We start from the raw sequence: 19,805 nt of genomic DNA, 5'->3' as shown, positions 1-19,805 counted from the left end.
TTCTTCATTTACTTAACCCCTAGGCGTTATTGTGACCATTTTTGGGCTTTTTGTTGGTTCTGACCAAGCCAATTCAAAATAAAATACTGCCCACGGGTTAAACCAGACATGGGCAAAACCCGGCCCGCGGGCCAAATCCGGCCCATTATGCGTTTCAATCCGGCCCGCCGAACTTATCCAATAAGGCTAGAAAAAAAATCATTTTTTAAATTATTTTTTATTTTTTATTTTTTTTTGTTCAGCTCAGTAGCCGAGTGGTTAGAGTGTCCGCCCTGAGACTGGGAGGTTGTGGGTTCAATTACCGGCCGGGTCATACCAAAGACTATAAAAATGGGACCGATTGCCACTCTGCTTGACACTCAGCATTAAGGGTTGGAATTGGGAGGTTAGTTCACCACATGATTCCCGAGCACGGCGCTCTTGCTGCTCACCGCTCCCTCAGGGGATGGGTCAAATGCGGAGAACAAATTTCGCCCCACTTAGATGGGTGTGACAATCAGTGCATCTTATCTTATCTTATTGGATTTGGATTTGGACATTTACAGCAGGAGATGGCACGGTTTTGTGTTGAACACAGCAATAATGTCCTGATAGTCCAGAGAATCGGTCAATTCTTTTTTGAAAGAAAGCAGGGACAAAGAGTTCAGTCTATCAGTCAACATTGTGGCACTGTTGCGTGTTTTGATCCTTTTGACAGCTGAAGATAGTCTTTCTACATGTTGTCATGGGTGAGGTGAGGAGCGCGCATGCAGGAGACTGTTGATATTGGTGAATACATCCCCGGGGCGTGCTCGAGCACTTCTATGAGCGTTTCCTCGTGGGCTTTTGGCTTCTTTTTGAGCTGCTGCACAAACACCGTGTGCTATGCGTCCCCCACGGAGATGGAAAAGTGGTCAGAGACGGATTGGATGTACGCGCTTTGTCCTCAGCGCGTGACAGGCAGCAGCGGCTATCATGCAGCCGCATGTGTCACACGCACTGTGGGCCCGGGTTAAAAATGGGTGGGCCAATGGAAAAAAAATCTTTAACTTTACGCCTTGAATTGAAATCTATTAATAATAGATGCAGTCACCAGGTTTGACAGATCACAGTGTATGTGCTATTATAATCTATTTACATTTCTCCTCCCACTTTGCCAAATAGTGTGTAAATGCCGCATCTTGCATATTCATTGAGGCAAACGTACTACCTGGATTAGGGCTATTTTATAATAATCATAATAATAATACATTTCATTTAAAAACAGCACCTTTCAGAACACCCAAGGTCACTTTACAAAGCATAAAAACACAGCAAAAGTTGAGCTAAAACAATAAAAATGAAGCTATTGGAAAAGCTGTTTTAAATATGTGGATTTTGCACACTTGAAAAACGCAGTCCTAAGTGCACACTATAAGTAAATTGGGTTGTACATTTATCTGTGTGTTTTTACTGTGCTATGAAGTCCAAATGCTCCTGGTCCGGCCCATCTGTCAAAATTTCAAACCCATTGTGGCCCGCAAGTCAAAAAGTTTGCCCACCCCTGGGTTAAACCCTCATGCCCGTTTCAGTGTCAGTTGGTTAGCTTAATAGCATATTAGCTACACAGCACACATACAGGACCTTGCTCTCATTGCTAATAGAACGTTAGCACTAGAAACATAGCTTCAACATTTAGGATAATTCGTCACAATTTCTTCACTCAAACCATCTCCAAAGACCACATATGCTTAGCAACCCAACTGACAATTGAAATAATGATTCACATTCTGTTTGTTTTATTTTAATGCACCTTTTACCGACCTGAAACACAGACACGTTTGGATTCCCGCTCTCAGCCACGGACTCACAGTGACAGCAAGGCTGAGATTTTTCTTCTTTTTTCTACGCCGTGTGTCTGTCTAACTAGAAACATGGGGCGCGCGCCATCTGGTGGCGCAACAATGAAACAGCGATCCAGTAACAAGTTAATGAACTACTCGCTCTTAAAAAGTAGATCGTTAAAATCAACGAGATGAAATTATATTTATATATATATATATATATATATATATATATATATATATATATATATATATATATATATATATATATATATATATATATATAAAGGTGTGCGGCGACTTAGAAGTCGCGTACAACCAATTGGGGGTTCCAATAGGGGGTGGTTTCCGGTGGCGCGAGTCACGGGTTTGAGGGTCCGATAGAGTGTCGCCGATTCCGGTTTTAAGTTAACCTCACAGAGACAACACCTCGGGCGCCTGAACCTCTGGCACCGCGGCCGTAGATTGGACAGTATATTTGTCGAACCTACTTGACCGCACTGATCGATGCGGCCATAGGTTGGATAATATACTTGTTGAAGCCGCCTGACCGCACTGAGTGAATGTGATTGTGTGTGGACATTGTATTGTATTGAGATTGTATTGTATTGTGTTTCAAATTGTAAAACATGGGGTTTGACTGGAAAGGACAAAAGATTAGAGTAAATTTGGAAAGAATTGGGCAAAAACAAAATACAGTGGCTGAACAAGTAAAATTGGCCTGGCCATATTTTATTGAATCTGTTCCAGGTACGCAAGATGACAAAAATAAAATGGTGAATAAAATGCAGAAATTATTGTATAACAGTGAACAGATTGGCATGTTTCCACAAAATAACGAGAAAGTAGATGTGCTTAAAACTCAAAAACTCAAAGCATTTGCAGATTGGTAAAAGCAGCTGCTAAAACATTGTCAAATGAACCAAAATGTTTTAAAAGATAAAGCTACATGAGACAAAGCACAGAAAATGGCAAAGTATCAAACAAAATGTTATCAGCTCACAGCTGCGGTCAAACTTCAACAAGTCTGCAGAAAGACAATCCAAATTGGCAGAACAAAGTTCACGGAAAAACAAAAATAAAACACTGCAGACTCCCCCGCCATACCTTGAACAGATGCAGGGGCGTTCTCTACAAGCACCAGTCGCATAATCTCTGGAGCAGTAGAGTTTGAAATCAATGGAAATAACAAATATAGGGCACGCGGGCCGCTTAAAGCCCGTGGTAAAACTTGTCCCAGTGTGTTTGTTTCTGCAGGACCGGAGCTGGATGACCGGGGGAACACAACAAAAGGACCTCGACAGGAAGACCAATTCTAAACAATGTGGGATGAGCACAAAAATCTTAGCCTACCGAGAGGGGTCTCACCATATGTTAAGCCGAGAAAAGCATTGGAACAACTTGTGCTAGGTAATGAGATTTACGTGAACAATTGCGTGCTGCTGATTACAGGGCAACCTTGGAGTGTGAAAGACGCGCAGAGGAAAGAGAGAGAGTGAGAGAAAAAATGAGGGAACTAGAGAGAGAGAGAGAGAGAGAGAGAGAGACAGACAGACAGACAGACAGACAGACAGACAGACAGACAGACATAGAGGAGATCCAGCAGGCGGCAAGGTTTGCTTCAGGTATGGAAGAAGATGAGGATGACGTATAGGAAGACACGGTCGACGAGCCATCCACCTCACAACAGGTGGAAAACAATGGAGTTTGGGAACAACAGAAAAGTAAAACCAAAAACAAGAAAAAAGGTAAACCTACACAGGCACCCCTCTTGGTCAATCCACAATTTCCACGAAGGTTAATGTATACACCATTTAACATAACTGATCGCACATGCTTATCCGAAATACTCCCACCCCCTACAGGGGGAGTAGGGACTTTCATGCAACATTTTCCAGACACAACACAAGGGATGGCATTAACTATAGGGGACTTGCAGGCTATTGTGGGAACTAAATTAACATACCAAGAGTTGAACACATTAGAAGAAATGGCTGACACTGCACAATATTTGGATGAACATCCACTAGATGGTTACATACTAGGCCAAATTGGACAAGCAATGAGAATTAACTCCATATTCGCTTTTTTTCAAGAGCTGTTTTTCAGATAGGGGAAGGGGAAACTGGCCTCACATATTTAGTGAGAACTCGTCGTGAGTGGGTGGATATTAATGGAAGTGACCCTTCAGTGAGTAACATAATGATGGAATTATACAGGGAAACAGTTTTGAAAGGAGTACCTAAAGGCGTAGCTGAAGCAATGCAAGATAATCCAGATATGATCGCCGCAAACACGGCTCACTGGAACACACATTTTTTACATCATTTGGCCCACACTCAGGCAAAAGAGAAAAAAATAAAAGGAAAAAATGAGAGTTTGAAATCTGAATTGTTACAATTACAGGTTCAAGAGGTGAAACGTTCAATGAAAAAAACAAAGGAAGATCCTGCTCACCAAACAACGGCTGCAACGTCTCTACCTCAAGCGGGACGCAAATGGATGTACAGTATTACCAATCTAGACCAGGACGACAAGGTGCTCGACGTGGTCGAGGACAAAGAGGTAGGGGTGTTATGAGATCAGGGGGGTTATGGGGTTCATGTTACCAGTGTGGTCAGTGGGGGCACTGGGTGAGGGATTGCCCACACCTGGGGACCCCAGGACCACGCTGGCCTGGCAACTATGCACCTTCGATGACACAGCAGCCACAGCCGATGACACAGCAGCATACACACACCCCTGTGTGCCTCCGAATGCTGGGCTGGCCCCTATCCCACAGAGTCAGTCACCATTTCAACAATAGGGGTGCCTTGAGGACCACAAAATGCGAAGACTGGGAGAACCTCGCCTTTGGGTAAAAATAAGTGAACAACAGACATCAATGATGGTGGACTCTGGGGCCCGATACTCTGCTTTGAGTGAACTGCCTCCACGGGTTCCGCTGAGCAAACGAAAAGTCACCCTGGTTGGTTTCTCATGAATGACCGAGACTCTCCCACTCAGATTCCGCTCTGCTTCAAGTGGCAAGACAGAACCTGATGCACTCTTTCATCTTCTCACCCAACTGTCCCGTAAATCTTATGGGTCGGGACGTCCTCACCAAATGTGGAGCTAAAATATTTTGCAGCCCACAAGGACTTCAAGTGGCTTTCCCTGATGGGACAGAACTAGAACTAAACTGTGTCTACAACCCGGATGGACAATAAGCTCTGCTACCCAATGCACGAGTAGCAGACGTGGATCAATACGCTGACATCAATTGGGTGGCCCTGAATCCGGAGTCTCCCTCTGCCCCTGGGGTATGTTCTCTTTATCACCTCTGGTCTCCATGGTTTAAGAGCCTCCACCCCTATACCTCCCCAATTGACCCTTTACATTGTACACTAAATTATGACCGATCACATGACATGGTTTACCATGATAATTTTGTTGAACAAATAGAGGGAAATAATTGGACAATACAATCAGATTACATATATGTCACCAAAACAGGCATTGCATCACGTGTGTTTTTCACAGGACCAGCATCAGTGGTACGAGATGGCACAAACAGCCGAACCACACATTACATATACACACGAGGGCATTAACATGACTGATACAATTGACCAAGAGGGAAAGCCACATGAATGCGTGGCAAAAACCATACTTAGACAAGATTTGCAGGGAACGCCATCTGTGGATGCAGAAATGTTGTTGTTCACAGATGGATGTTGTTTCAGAGATCCGGAAAAGGGCCTCCAAGCGGCGTACTCGGTGGTACAGCAGAGAGACACAGGTCAAATAAATGTATTGCAGGCTAAAAAACTAGAAGGGAAACAGTCAGCACAACTCGCCGAATTAAGGGCGGTGGTACGGGCATTAGAATTCGCAGAAGGTAAGGATTGTAAATATATATAAATATATATATATATATAGATTCAGCTTATGTTTGTGGAGTTGGTCATGTGGAATTAGCACATTGGCTTTGAGTAGGATTTTTGACAACAGGAATGCCAATTAAACATCAGGAGGATGTCATCCGCTTGCGAGAAGCTTTAATGAAGCCTCGCAAGGTGGTCTTGATAAAATGTAAAAGTCACAGTAAAACTCAGGAGTCAGTCGAGCAAGGGATCGAAGCAGCAGACAAAGCAGCAGAACAGGTTGCAGGCTATAAGCCACTATATCAGATGGTGTGTTCAGAACCAGAAGTAGTAACATTACTTCCAGAAGGCACTTTAGAGACTCTATTACGAGATCAAAAACAGGCAGCCCCCGAGGAAAAATCTGTTTGGAAGGATCATCATGCCATTCAGGATTCCACTGGATTGTGGAGGCATCGAGATGGCAGACCTGTTCCCTCGGCCCTCCGGCTTTGTGTTCTGGGTGAGGAAGCACATGGACCTGCGCATGTCGGTAAGGCATAAATGACACGCACACTTGCACACTGGTATCATCCCTATATGGCAGACATGATTAATAATTTGGTTCAAAATTGTGAAGTCTGTCAAAAATGTAATGTCAAACCAACAATGAAATCTTTGAGAGGGATGTTTCCCCTCCCCAAACAGCCAGGGGTGGAAATCCAATTGGATTTTACTAACATGATTGATTGCATGCGAGGCCAGCAATACTTGTTAGTAATTGTAGACATGTATACACGCTGGCCAGAAGCTTACCCTTCCAAAACAGAAGATGCAACAACAGTAATAAAAGCTTTGGTTAATCAATACATTCTGACCCATGGTTTTCCAAAACTAATTTGATCTGATAATGGTAAACATTTTAAAAACTAACATTTGCAAAAAGTAGAGGGCATTTTGGGCCTCAAACATTCAGTTGGTATAGTCTACCACCCACAATCACAGGGAAAGGTAGAACGCATGAATCAAAACATTAGATAAAAACTGGCGAAAATCATGGTCGGAACAAAGTTGACGTGGCTCGATGCATTACCGGTGGCACTAATGTCAATAAGAAGCCCCCTGAATTCTCAAACACAATTTATGCCATTTGAATTGAGCCACGGACAACAATTCTTTGGCCCCACTGCTATGGCAGGCACAAGGGAGCAAATGGAACCCCTGAGGTACAAACCATATTATAAAGCACTAAATCGCCTTGTTTCATGGTTTTCTAAACAGGTGGAGAGTAAGGAGAAGGGTCAGAGCCACTCTGAGAATACATTCAGCGCACCATGGGTGTACTAAATATTTTAATTATAATCAAGTTATTGTAGTGGCCTCAGAAAGGTGGATTGATGGAAGTAAACCATACAAAGTTATGTTACTTTCAGTATGAATGATTACATGACACATTGATTACATACATTGTTATTCGCATATTAATCACACTGGGTTTTGATCAAGCATTTTTACAGGGACATTTAATCATTCACTTTCAAGTACAAATCAAGTTTATTTACACATAAGCAATGGTCAGGCTGACCAGTAAGACCGGTCAGCTGTATTTATACTTTAAGTTTGTTTAAGATAATACACATGTACATGGACCAGTACAATTGGTCAGTGGATTTTACTCTTTGCAATGTGATGATTACAAGGTCATTGTGAACTTTGTTAATGATACGATGTTGACAAACGAGAAATCATGAGATGCAGACTTGGGCGGAAAAGGGAGGAAAACAAACGTGGATTAGGAGTTAATGTTTAGACTGGCTGTTTTTGAACTATTGTATAAATAAGGAGGGCCGCTAGAATAGCTCCGCCGATTCTTTGGGATTGTTCACACAATCCTCTTCTTGCGGGGACAGATTAAAAAGACGGACCTCAATTGAGAACTTGTACTCTGGACATAAAAGCAGATCAACTTTGACAGACCTTGTGTCCCGTCATTTTTATCCTTTTTGGGTCCAAAACGAACACGCACCTCTGGTGAGGGAATGAATACTATTGGAATACTAATAATGAATACTATTGGAATACTAAAAAGATAACAGCAGTTCGTTTTTTGTTTGTTTTAGAACCTAATCAATGTCAGCAATAGTATGTTACAAATGTCCAATCTCCTTAGTAGGATGAGTGCCAAAATTTAGACAGTTTAAAAAAAAAATATATATATATATATATATATATATGGTTTGTCCTGGTCTATCCTGCATGGTGCCTTAAAAAAAATGAAAATATAATTCTTTATGTGAGTTAGTTTAAGTTATATTGTTTGAATTGCTGATCACATATTTTAGGAACAATTACATGATGAATCCAAGTATTTTCCAACTGCATTTACCATTTGTGTTCCGCATGCATCAATTAGTGAAAACAAATGGCTTTACACAGGTGTCACAGGTGTTTTGGCCCTGTACCCTTAGAAAGTCCCCAAACAGCACACACAATTGGGAATAATGGCGTTTAAACTAACAGCGTTAGTTAACTCAGTTTTTTTCATAAATGGACTAATCTAACAATTATTCTGCCCATATTTGAAATGCCGTTATCGTTACTGTATGTGAAATGCATTGTTACAATTTATTAGTTACAAGGTTCGAAGTAAGCGTACAAGACGTGCAGTCGTGTGCAATTTTTACTCTAAAAATGTCATTTGTGCACAGTTAGAGGCACTGTTGTCTGAGACGAACCTCGTCACAATAAATGTGTCTTGACAGCTGAAATGTGTAGTGACTTTTATTTGGGAGGTGCCGCGGGACGCGTCTTCCTTCTGGACCTTCACAATGAACGTGTTGGCTTTTTATATTTTATTATTCTGATTGCTGTAGAAATTGGCAGTGGTAGAACATACGTCATGACTCCAAATTTAATGATGAATTATTATTATGATGTGATGTCATTATGGACTGAGGCATTTGTGTGACAAATTCACAAAAATAAATGAAAACACTGGACCTGGACATAATGTGAATTCCTTGTATTAAAAAAAATATAGTAATCATTTTTAAAAAATGAAAAAATGCCTGGTAACAAGTTACTTTTATTATGAAGTAATTCAATTACTAACTCAAGTTACTTTTTTGAGCAAACAAAAACAAAAAAAAAAGTAACATTCCCAACACTAACAATGACACGAATAGTGTTGCCCACAGAAAACTGGCATCATTTTTATTACATTACAAACCAGTAACCACAAAACAGTTACCCAAAACCTGAGCAACGCTACTCTTCAGTATACAAAGCTTTGGTATATAATTAGTCGGTTATGTGCATTGCATGGACACAATGGCATGACAAGATTTGGCTTGTTATGACATCACAGCAAAGGCCACATCTTTAACAGACTTTCTTGTGTGCTGTCAATCGAGGCTGTCAAATGCACATACATGCACCGCGTGACGCGTGCATTCCATAATTTCTGCTAAAACAATGTGTTTCATGATGGAGACTAATTGTATTTTGAAATACACTCCAAACACTTTAAAAGTAATTATGAACATGTTCGTTGTGCTCAATTTGTCAAGAAAATGAAATGCAGATCTATTACATGATTGAGATAATAATCATGATCATCAACCATCAGCATTGTCTCCACCCTTCATTTTGGGAATGAAATGAAATGCTAACAGCTCAGCGATTATTGAGTCAGCACAGTGACGACAGTGGCTCCTTTTAAATATCACAAGACCATTAGTTTAAAAGGAGTGTATCTAAAACATTGATTTATCAAGGAAAAAAACATTTTGTGTGCTGTCCTACTTGCAACTTCACTACTTTAAAAATTGAGATGACAAGAAACAAAACAGCAGTTTAAAAAAAAACAAGCAAAAAAAGCTTTGGGATGAGATGCATATACAAAAACAGTTATGAATAATATAAAAGCCCTTCTAAATCCAAAGGTTACAAAGAAACACAAAAAAAAGATAATACATGTTCAGGACCTATTAAGAGTAAAATATTTAAAATATGAATGCAACACTTTACTCCCATTTTTCAAGAGCCGTAAAGTTCTAAGACTTTTTCCATGTACACAAAAGGCCTTATCTCTAAAGTATTTTCACACATCTGGCTAAATCTGTCAGTATTTCTCCCATCAAGATTATCCATCCACCTCATAGGTAGAGATGGCAAATCCAGGTCCAGAAAGTAAAGTTGTGAATACTTTTTATATCTAATGTCTACAAATATATACTGTATATAAAATATTCAATCAGAGGTGGCAAATCCAGGTCCAGAAAGTAAAAACCCTGCCACAGTTTGGCTTTAGCCATTGATGCTAGCTAGCTAGCAAGCACCTGGAAAGTCACAGTTTGGCTTTAGCCCCAGGTGCTATCTAGTTAGCTATCTAGCATCAATGGCTAAAACCAAACTGTGGCAGGGTTTTTACTTTGCTGACCTGGACTTGCCACTTCTGTATTCAACAGTCAGATTTCAGACAGATAATATCTTTAACTACTCAGCAGTGTATCCGTGAGTGTGTATGGATGTTTGTCAGAAGAAGACTCTTCATATTCCATAGTTAATGGAGTTTAGCGCTGGTCTTTTCTTCCCTTTAATCTTCAGCGAGCCATATCGAGTCTAGTGAGGAGAGAAATCAGACAAATAATGAACATTTGGGCAACATCTTAGTGATCACTTTTTCTTGCTTTGTTCCACTTACATCTTTACGGGCTCTGGACCGTGTCAGCTTGACGCTCTGAGAACGCCTGAGTCCTTTCTGAGAAACAGCCTCATCTTCAGAGAAAGTCGGCTCAGTCTCGTCATCGCTCCTGTCGTCCTGGTCATAAAAGTATTCTGAAAACACGCATAGTATCACAATTAAGGGGCTTTCAAAATGTGAGGCCGTGAGTTTTCCTTTCATGTAGAACTGGGCAATTAATCAAAATGTAATTATGATTTTGGTTCCTCACAATCATAAACACATTATAATCAAAGAAAAACTATTAATATGTGTAAATTTAGTTCTAATGCTAGCAGTCAATGTAAAATCCCATTGAGAGGCTAAGAGAAAATTAGCAACACTATTTTACATTTTTAGGAATACATTTTCTGGTTCTTTTAAGTTATATTTGAAGTAGAATTTCTGTAGTTAAATAAATACTAAGTTTTGAAATCAATAAATAAATCATGTTCATTCGTCAAACACGAAAAGGTTTCAACATTTTGTGTTTACATTACATTTTCCACCCAAACATCTGTAGAACATTTGTTGATTTTAAATTTGTATAGAGCTGAAACTTAATCAAGTCGATCCTTCAAAGTGTACTAACTTCCTCATCCTTTGGTATTTTTGGTAAATCGGAATTGGGGTATATATATACATTTAGCGATAAACGAAATCTACTGCTGCCTTTGTTTTTTTTAAATGTTTTTTCTTGTGTTTATTTGTTTTGTATATATTTGATAAAGACCAAAAAAAAGTGAGGGGCCAGCCAGTGAGTGTATATCTGCTGTGACGCCAGTTCGTGGAACTATTCTGACACATCTTTTAATTAGAAGTGCTGACTGAAAATGGAAACTGAATTTATCCCTTCCATACAAGTTTTAATAATTGCTGTAAGTACGTGAGATCATTAGCAACTATGCAAAAAAATCGTCCCATATCATATAATTTGGTATATACAAACATTTTGAACCTGTGTATTTTTTTTAACTAAAATAATTAATCAATTATTTTTTAGTTAAATAACTCATCACGATAAGACGTTTTTACAATAGCAAATAATGCCCAACAAACAACTAGTAAGACATACAACAACAAAAAAAGTGCTCTACTACTACACCATCTATTTAATGTTCATATTTTTATAGTAGCCACTGTTTTCTTCAAAGCAATTTATGCTTCGGATATGGTTGCCACATTTACACTGCACTTTCATGAGCCATCTACTCACACCACCTGCTCTTTGTGCACAGCATATACTCTTTATTAAAAGCCAGTCCTGCAAAGATCTGTTGGTAAGACTGTAATTATTTCTGAGCTCACATCTCCATCGCTCTTCATAAATGATTCAGTGTATTGTATATTATATGGCCTATGTGCCATTTTTTAAAACAAGAAATGTTCTAAAAGGGTTGAAATTCATTCTCTCTAAGAACCTCTCTTACCTCAACACAGAGGGACAAAGCATAAAACATTGTGAAATTGCATAAAATTCCCCAGTTTGTGACTATCACTGGCTCATTGCTTTATGCATAGTAAAAATGCTGTAGTTTATGATGTGCGGAGCTCAAATATAAATATCACTGCCACCAAAGTCACTGTATCAATCTGATGATGATAATAATAATAATAATAATAATAATAATAATAATAATAATAATAATGTTCTGGCTGTGATTTATTTTAGCTCTCTAAAAAATATAAAGCATCAGCACACAACTTTAACATTAAGTACAAAGACCTGGAGAGATGATTTAAAATGGAAAAAAAAACGTATTAAGTGACAGATGATTGTGAAGGCAAAATTGTATTAGGTCTACACACAAATCTGAAACTGAGATAATAAAGTGTGCGTGTGAATTGTGTGTGCATTTGCATACCTGCGTCCTCAGGAACATCAGCACTCTGAGATCGTCGGATGGATGGATTAGCAGCATGGGAGCTGTACCGATACAGCTGGTTTTCTCCTCTGTCGTCTTGCTGACTGATCTGTGTGAGGTCATGCATGCTCAAACTCCGCAGCTTTTCTGTGATGGCACCCTGACCCTGGAACAGAAAAACCCACACACAGATCAAACACCATTTAATATTGGATTAGCTAGCCTCTTAAGGTAAAAATAAAATAAAATAAATAAAGCCTCAATGATGAAAGTTAATGTCAATTGCCTTTACACAATTGACATTATGGTTCTCCTACTAGTATTAAATCAAACTTTTCATATATGGTAGACGTGCAAAATTATGTAGTTGATGTTTTCTGTAACAACTTTCTGCGTCACAAAACCAAGCATTATCGCGTATGATCTTAATGTTTTACCTATGGTTTGAGCTTTGACAGACCCTCTTTATGACAAGTTCCAAATTTAAGATGGCATAGGGGTGTAGTTAACTCACAATTAATCGCAAATTTAAAGTTTGCATACCCTTGTGAACATAAAAGTGGGAAAAATGTTAAACTAATAGAAATATGGCTGCATCTTTTTGTCGTTGATACAATAATTTCATATAATTCATAAAATTGAGTTAAAATTAAAAATATGTACTGTACTGTAAAAACAAGTGTTATATTGATTTGTGTTGAGGTCATATTAAATTTGTAAGACGTTGGTGACAGCTCAGTACATTTTTCTTTTCATATTAAGAACTATCTATTTTTAAAATTGTAAAGTACAACTTGACCCCAGTCTGCACAAATACATGCATTAACATTCAATTTATTACTGCTAAATTTTGACGTGGACATGTCTGCTGCGCTGCGACTGGAATTCCAAGTACAGGCTTTCCAAGTAAGGGCCGATCATTAATTGAGCGTTAATTTTTTTTTAGTGGTGTTAAAGGAAATTAACACACTAATTTTGACACTCCTAGTGAAATAAATGTAATTCATACAATTTTTGGGAAATGTGGCCAATACCAAAGCAGTTGAAACTTAGGTTTAAAGTAAGAGTGGCTTAATGCATGCTGACAAACGTACACGTAAGCAGTGGTAACGAAAAGTCAAACAGTTTGTTGGTTAAGTTCTACCTGAATTCCAAGTAAAAACTATTTAAATTTGTCAATGTGCACAATATGGTAAAGTCGAGAAAGTCCATAATAATAGTAATAACATAATATGAGCCAGAAAGCGAGTTGTAACTTGTGTCAAGTTTTCATCCGAGGTGAACCACGTTCAAAGCAGTAATTTTCTGTAATTCTCTTGCCTATAAACATTAAATTATATGTTTGGTCTTCAAGTTTAATGGTGAATACAACTTCATCTTCTAATACATCGCTTTTCTAATTAATGTGTGGTGGACTTGAGGCTTTTACTGTACACAAAAAAAACCTTAAACACTATCTTTAAAAGTAGACTTGTTTATTGGCACGTGTTCATGAAAAACAATGGATTGATGGTAGATAGACAAATGTGAGTACTATAAGATATTTGACATGAGAATAGGAGAACAATGCTGATGTGAAATGGTGGAAAAGTTTGGTCCATGCAGCTGAATTTTTTTTTTACCTCCCAGAAGAGCCTGGTGAAGCACAAAAGCCCTAGAGAAAAAAGGAGGTCAGTATCGAAACTCAAGAAAAACTCAGTCAAGAGAGGGAAGCTGCAGTAGCTCATGAAAATTAGCACACCCCTACAGTTTTGTAAATATTTTAATAGATATTAATTCGACTACACTGAAGAAATGACCATCTTAGACCTGCTACTTGCGTCTCCTCTAACCTCATGATACACAAGTGAGTGACAGCAAACTTAACTAATGTTACATGCGGCATATCTGGCCGCGATACTTTTTATTTTATTAAAATTTCTTGAAATCTACTTGGGTGGTGGCCAGTTTACTTGGGTGGCCCGCCCAAGTATTAACATAGTGTGGGAAACACTGATTACATACTTGGCTAGTCCACCACTTCTACGCTCTGCTGCTTTATCGTGTTCAACTACTGCTCTGTCTTAATTGTATTGAGTATTCATGCAAACTCCCTGAGCGTTCCTTGTGTAACATCCATGGACTATTATTTGAATGGACCCACAATGCCGCTGACTCGCTCTAGTGTGAAGTGAAGCCACTGGCAGCCATCTTGCGTTGCCAGTCGCTAAGCACGTCTAGCTTGAAGATATTGACTACCCTGCAGCGTTTTCACGTTTTTTACTGTCTCTGTGGCAAAAATGCCAGTGTGTGTAGTAATTAGCCTGGAAGAAATGCTACAAGCATATTTCATCGGTAAGACTGAAATTATATTCTCTTATATGCTATATCTACAAGTGCTACTCAAAGATTCGTCTGCATCATGTTGTCAGAAGCATCAACAATGGAATGAAAGTTAAGCCAATTGGAACAAAATTTGCTGTGAAATGTAACCCTAACCTCTGAAAGAATTGTTAGTCCATTCATATACAGTAAAAGTGTGTTGCAAAATCAGACATACACACAGCAACTAAACCAGTACACCTGTGCAAAATCTGAGATCATAAGTTAAATGATGTATGTATGTTACAAAAAAATACAACTTAAAAATCAAAATAGAACGCAGTATTGACTACACAGTAAAATCTGTACAGTAAATTTGACTCATTTAGAGTTGGACTGCGCCGCCCCCACCACCGCCCCCACCACCGCCCCCACCACCGCCCCCACCCCCTATGTATTTTTTTTAATGCACCACATACACTCATTGACATGCCTGGGAGGCGGGTGGATCGGAGCAGAGGGGGATATCATTTCCCTCTGCTCCGGTTCACCTGCTCCCAATTTTAATGCAACACACACGCAACACACACACACACACACACACACACACACACACACACACACACACACACACACGGTTTTGGGTAGAGTTCGCCAGTCGGCGAGCTGGCGAACTCAGTAACAGGGTTAACTCTCACTAAGAACGCTGGAGTGACAACCGGGGCCTTTCCCCGCTGGGCCTGGGGTTCGGGGGTGCCGCCCGTCCTCCGGTGCCCCCATCTCCCTTTCTGCCCCCGGTGTTCCGTCCCTCCACGCGGTGGGGGGTGGGGTGGGCGCGGATGCCCTCTCCGCTCCGCTGCCCGGCCCCTCTTCGGCGCCAGTGCCTGGGTGCGGGGGATCCTGGGGGTCGGGGGCTGCCGGTTGGTGGGGGTGGGGTTGGGGGGAGGGGCGGCTTGGTTGGGGGGTGCTGGGGGTGGGAGGGTGTCTGGGGGTTTGGGGGCCTGGGGTTGGGGTGGATGGCGGGGGTGGATGGGGGGCGGGGGCTGTGTACCGGTGGGGTTCCTGGCGGGCCTGCAGTGCCCCGTCTTTCTGTGTTGGGTTGGAGGCGCGGGCCGGGTTGGGGTGGAGGGCGCTCCTGCTGCTGGGTTTGCGGGGCCCGGGGGTCGTCCTTTGGCGCTGCCGTCGCCTGGGGGGCCCTGAGGTGTTGTGCTTGCTCTGTCCTGGCGGGGGTCGACGGCTCCCCTCTTTGGTGGAGATTTTCATGCACGCCAGATCCACCACACCAGCATCTATCGAAACTCAGACACAATCTTCCTCAGGTCATTGAATCGGTGGAGGCTGGTGTCAGTGGATCGCACTCTGCTTCGTCTGTCCTTCCTTCCTTTCCTCAGTCTCTCCTTTGGTCTCTTGAGGTCTCCTTGATTTGTTGAAATTTAGATGTCTCTGGGGTTGGTGAAGGACTCTGGTTGGTGGCCTGGTGGGTGGTGTCTGGTCAGTGCTGGATTTCACTTTCCTTTCTTTTCTTTGGTCCTTCCTCGGGTTTCCTGACGGCCTCACGACTCTGGCTGGAAGTGTTCGGTTTAGGTGAACGGTATGGGATTTTTTTAATAGGTTTTAGGTGAACTACTGAATACACACACACTTGCACGCACGCACAAAATAAAATAAAATATTTTAAGAAAGGAGAGCAATGATGATGACATGTCAAATTGGTAAAATTATCGAATGAACAATACTGAGCTCTCAAGGAAAAAAAAAAAATTTGCCTACTCTAAAACTAAGTCTATTTGGTCCCACTCTAAATAGAGTCAAATTTACTTAATATGGTCCCACATTGTCCACTCAAAAATAATGGAAAACATGTCATTTAATAAAACACAAACATTTCTAGTCACCTAACAACGCCCATATTTGGACTTCCTGTATGGAGCAGTCCATGTGTCGCCTACAGTTTCTTGTCAGTTTCAAACTACCTGTACATGAGAACAATTAGTGTGTAAAGGAAGTGGGAATGGTGTGGTCACTGGTGCCCTGTTGTGTAGATGTTGCACGCCAGCATCACCATAGCCTTGTGTTGCCCAGTCATTGACAGAGCCGCTCCATCACGCTCCATCTTTTTTAACATTATTCAATTATCTCATTACTGAGTGTTTTTGAAAAGTATAATATTAAAGAGTACTATTTTTTTGAAGGCTGGGGGAGACTAATGGCACTTCCATTCATTAGACATCAGTGGATGTGTTGCATTACTTTGAGGGGACAGTAAAGTTACACTGGCATACAAACTACACTGAACACCTACGCTGTTGCTGACTCACATTTCTTCAGCGTTTCTCTATGACTAGAAATCGAAGTAATAACATTTTTACATAAATGTGAGGGGTGTACTCACTTTTGTCACTGTCCGCAGCAGCTTTGGGCAGACCCATGCAGTATAAGTTATTATATTAGAAAATCAGCGATAAGAAAGCAGAGTAAAAAGAGACAGTACAGATACAGGAGCAGGTTGTACATTATGGGCTTCAAAATTAAAATTCCACCCACTGCAAATTAGAAGAGAGGTACTTTGAAAAAAATTAAGTCCCTTTAAACTAGTGTTGTTCTGATAGCAATACCAGTATCGGGAGAGGCCCTGATACTGCATTAAAATAGTGGTATCGGCATCGGCAAGTACTAACAAGTAACATGCCGATCCATTATTTTCGACTTTAATATAGGACTTTGGATGCAGCATCATGTGTCTTGCTTGGGCACGACATTCACTGATGTGTGACGTGTTCTTTGCATGCTGAGTCAAGATATCCTATTGGCCCTTGAATGCTCTGAACCAATGGCAGCGCAGCTTTTTTATGTTGCATAAAACAAAAACAATCTAGGCATCGGTAGAGATGTAACAATAACGGCAATATTGTGATATCGCGATATTAAAACTGCCACAAAATATTGTCATCGTCATGTCACAATGTTAAAAGCATTACATCTATTAAAAAAGTTGGGTTGATTTCCAATTGTGCAGTTCTAGCACTCTCTGGTGGCTAGCTTTTTAGTGCAGTTAAACTTTCACAAGGCATGTTTTGGCCCTTCAATGTTTAAAATCCATGTTAATTGTCCGATGAAGGGGAATGTAATATGCTTGTGAACAGTCTACAATTTGTGTAGGAACTCAATGTGTGCATGTACAGTGCCTTTAATTAAAGAAGCACACATTTTTATATTTTAATAACATTTTTCAATGCTGTAATGTACAAAAGCACAATATTGGGTGTATGTGGTTTTTTTTTTGGTATGAGCTTTTTTTTTTTCTTTTTACAAGATTGTGACCTTTTTTGTATATTAGCTAATGGAGCAAAAATAGGTATACATCAGCCAATTGACTCTCTGACTTGCTATCAAGTTCAAATTATCCTCTGTAAGAGGCGGCACACATTTCCCTCATATTTACGGGTTGTTCTAATCGAGCCAATTGCACGTCATGTGATCACGTGCCGTATAGCCAATCACAAGCTAGGTCTGTGCCTAATTCAGAGCCAAGTATGCGGACCTGCAACTACATTTGACTAGTCTACCAGAGTCATTAGAACGCCGACAGCCAACTACCGTTTGTCCTTAAGTCCTGTTGGAAATATTTGGAGACTTGAATTGGCAATCTGCTGGTAAATTGAACAATGGTCTACTGTAAGTATCCGCCGCTGTCTGTGTTTCCGCAAGAGTAGTTTACAGAGCACGCTTTGCAGAGATGGGAAAATTACATTACATTATTGTAATTGTGTGAAACGCTTCATATTATTGGCGGAGCCAGGATACATTGACAGTTGCTTTTTCTTCTAGGTCAAGTATTTAAAAACGTTTTTCGTGCATTTAAAAACAAAAGTAACAACTTTGTTTTGAAATTGTATTAAATAAAAAGTATAGACACTCATGTTAAAATGTAACGGATACAAGTAAAAAGTACAGTAGTCTAAAAAATTAATACTCAACAAAGAACAAACGCAAAGTAAAAGTACTGAAAAAAAACTACTCAAGTAAAGTAACGAAGTATTTGTACTTCATTGCTTCCCATCTCTGGCACTTTGATCGCGCACTCAGATAAGCCATCAAACCACTGCAATTTCCTGGTTAATCCAAGATTTCAAAGTTTTTGGATCTAGTAAGTACACATGCACGCAATCCTGAACAACATTTCTAGAAATGTAAAGATGCCAATCAACTGTCTTAAAGATCAAACGCGCCCATATCTAGGGATGGGTACAGAAGATGGTCCTTTTAAAAAAAATGTAATAATTTTGACCATTGTTACAATATATTTATACAGTACACATCGCGTATTAGAACAATACTTAAAGACAACTCAACATCAAATCACCTCTTTTTTGCTGATCAACTGAATAAACGGGCTTCTAACTAATGCTGTCTACCATTTTTTTTCAAGAAATGCGAAAATAAAATTGAATGGAAACGCCAGAAATTCGAAAAAGAGCCCAAAATTTGCTAAAATAGTTTTTACGCTTATAGGTGGTGGATTTTGAAGCATATTGAAAAAAGGAAAATGCAAATTGGGGCGATGGAAACAGGTTTTGCGAATTAACGCTGACGGACACATGTTGGATGTTTTGATATTATGTTACACGTATATTTGTAGTCACAAAGCAATGTCGGACGATAAAGTAAGGTATGTTTGGGGGGAACGATGAAACAGAAAACGTTTTGGAATCAAATGCACTGTTCGGAGTTTTGACCATTTCTGTTTATAATGAAACCATTTTTGTTTGTAATAGAGCTGTCAATTGATTAGATTAATCACATCTTAGAATTCTGATTAATCGCTTAGTAAAATAGGCTTTTTTTATCAAAAAATTTCCCCCTCCAAATTTGAAGAGCACCGGTTACGTTAATGTTATGAGGACGTCTTCAACATTTTTTGATCCACTGCACACGCTCATCCTCCTCTTTTTCTAATCAGTTAATTACTTGCATAATTTAAAATAGAAAATAGGTTGAGAACAAAATCACCACCACACATTAACAGAAGCCCAGAGGTGTAGTTTGAGAAGGAGTTCATGTTTAAACATCCTGTATTGAAGAAGTGTTTATTTCTGAGTCAAAACGTTGGACAGTTTCTTTAATTAAAGAAGTGAATATTAATGCTATTTTAGAAAACAGCAAAGAAACGCTACGGTTTGTCAAGAACCCATACGACGTCATCGCATGGCACAGTCGCTTACTGGTCTTCTTTTAAATTAGTGGTGGATCACATCTCTATGGTGTATAC

General features: G+C 39.9%; 1 protein-coding gene across 1 annotated transcript in view; it reads right to left on the bottom strand.

Annotated features, from left to right (window-relative positions):
- Nucleotides 1-8,714: 8,714 nt before the first annotated feature.
- The window catches only part of reep3b (receptor accessory protein 3b), a 38,041-nt gene continuing 26,950 nt past the window's right edge, over nt 8,715-19,805 (bottom strand). The window contains exons 6-8 of the mRNA XM_077550608.1: nt 12,236-12,401; nt 10,353-10,486; nt 8,715-10,270 (exon numbers count right to left, since the gene is read on the bottom strand). Coding sequence (XP_077406734.1) covers nt 10,199-10,270; nt 10,353-10,486; nt 12,236-12,401 — 372 coding nt within the window. The 3' untranslated portion in view covers nt 8,715-10,198. The remainder of the gene's footprint in view (nt 10,271-10,352; nt 10,487-12,235; nt 12,402-19,805) is intronic.

Source organism: Vanacampus margaritifer, chromosome 18, assembly GCF_051991255.1.
Source record: "Vanacampus margaritifer isolate UIUO_Vmar chromosome 18, RoL_Vmar_1.0, whole genome shotgun sequence".
Lineage (NCBI taxonomy): Eukaryota > Metazoa > Chordata > Actinopteri > Syngnathiformes > Syngnathidae > Vanacampus > Vanacampus margaritifer.
Note: the sequence above shows the minus strand (reverse complement) of the source record. Positions and strands in the feature narration are given on the sequence as shown.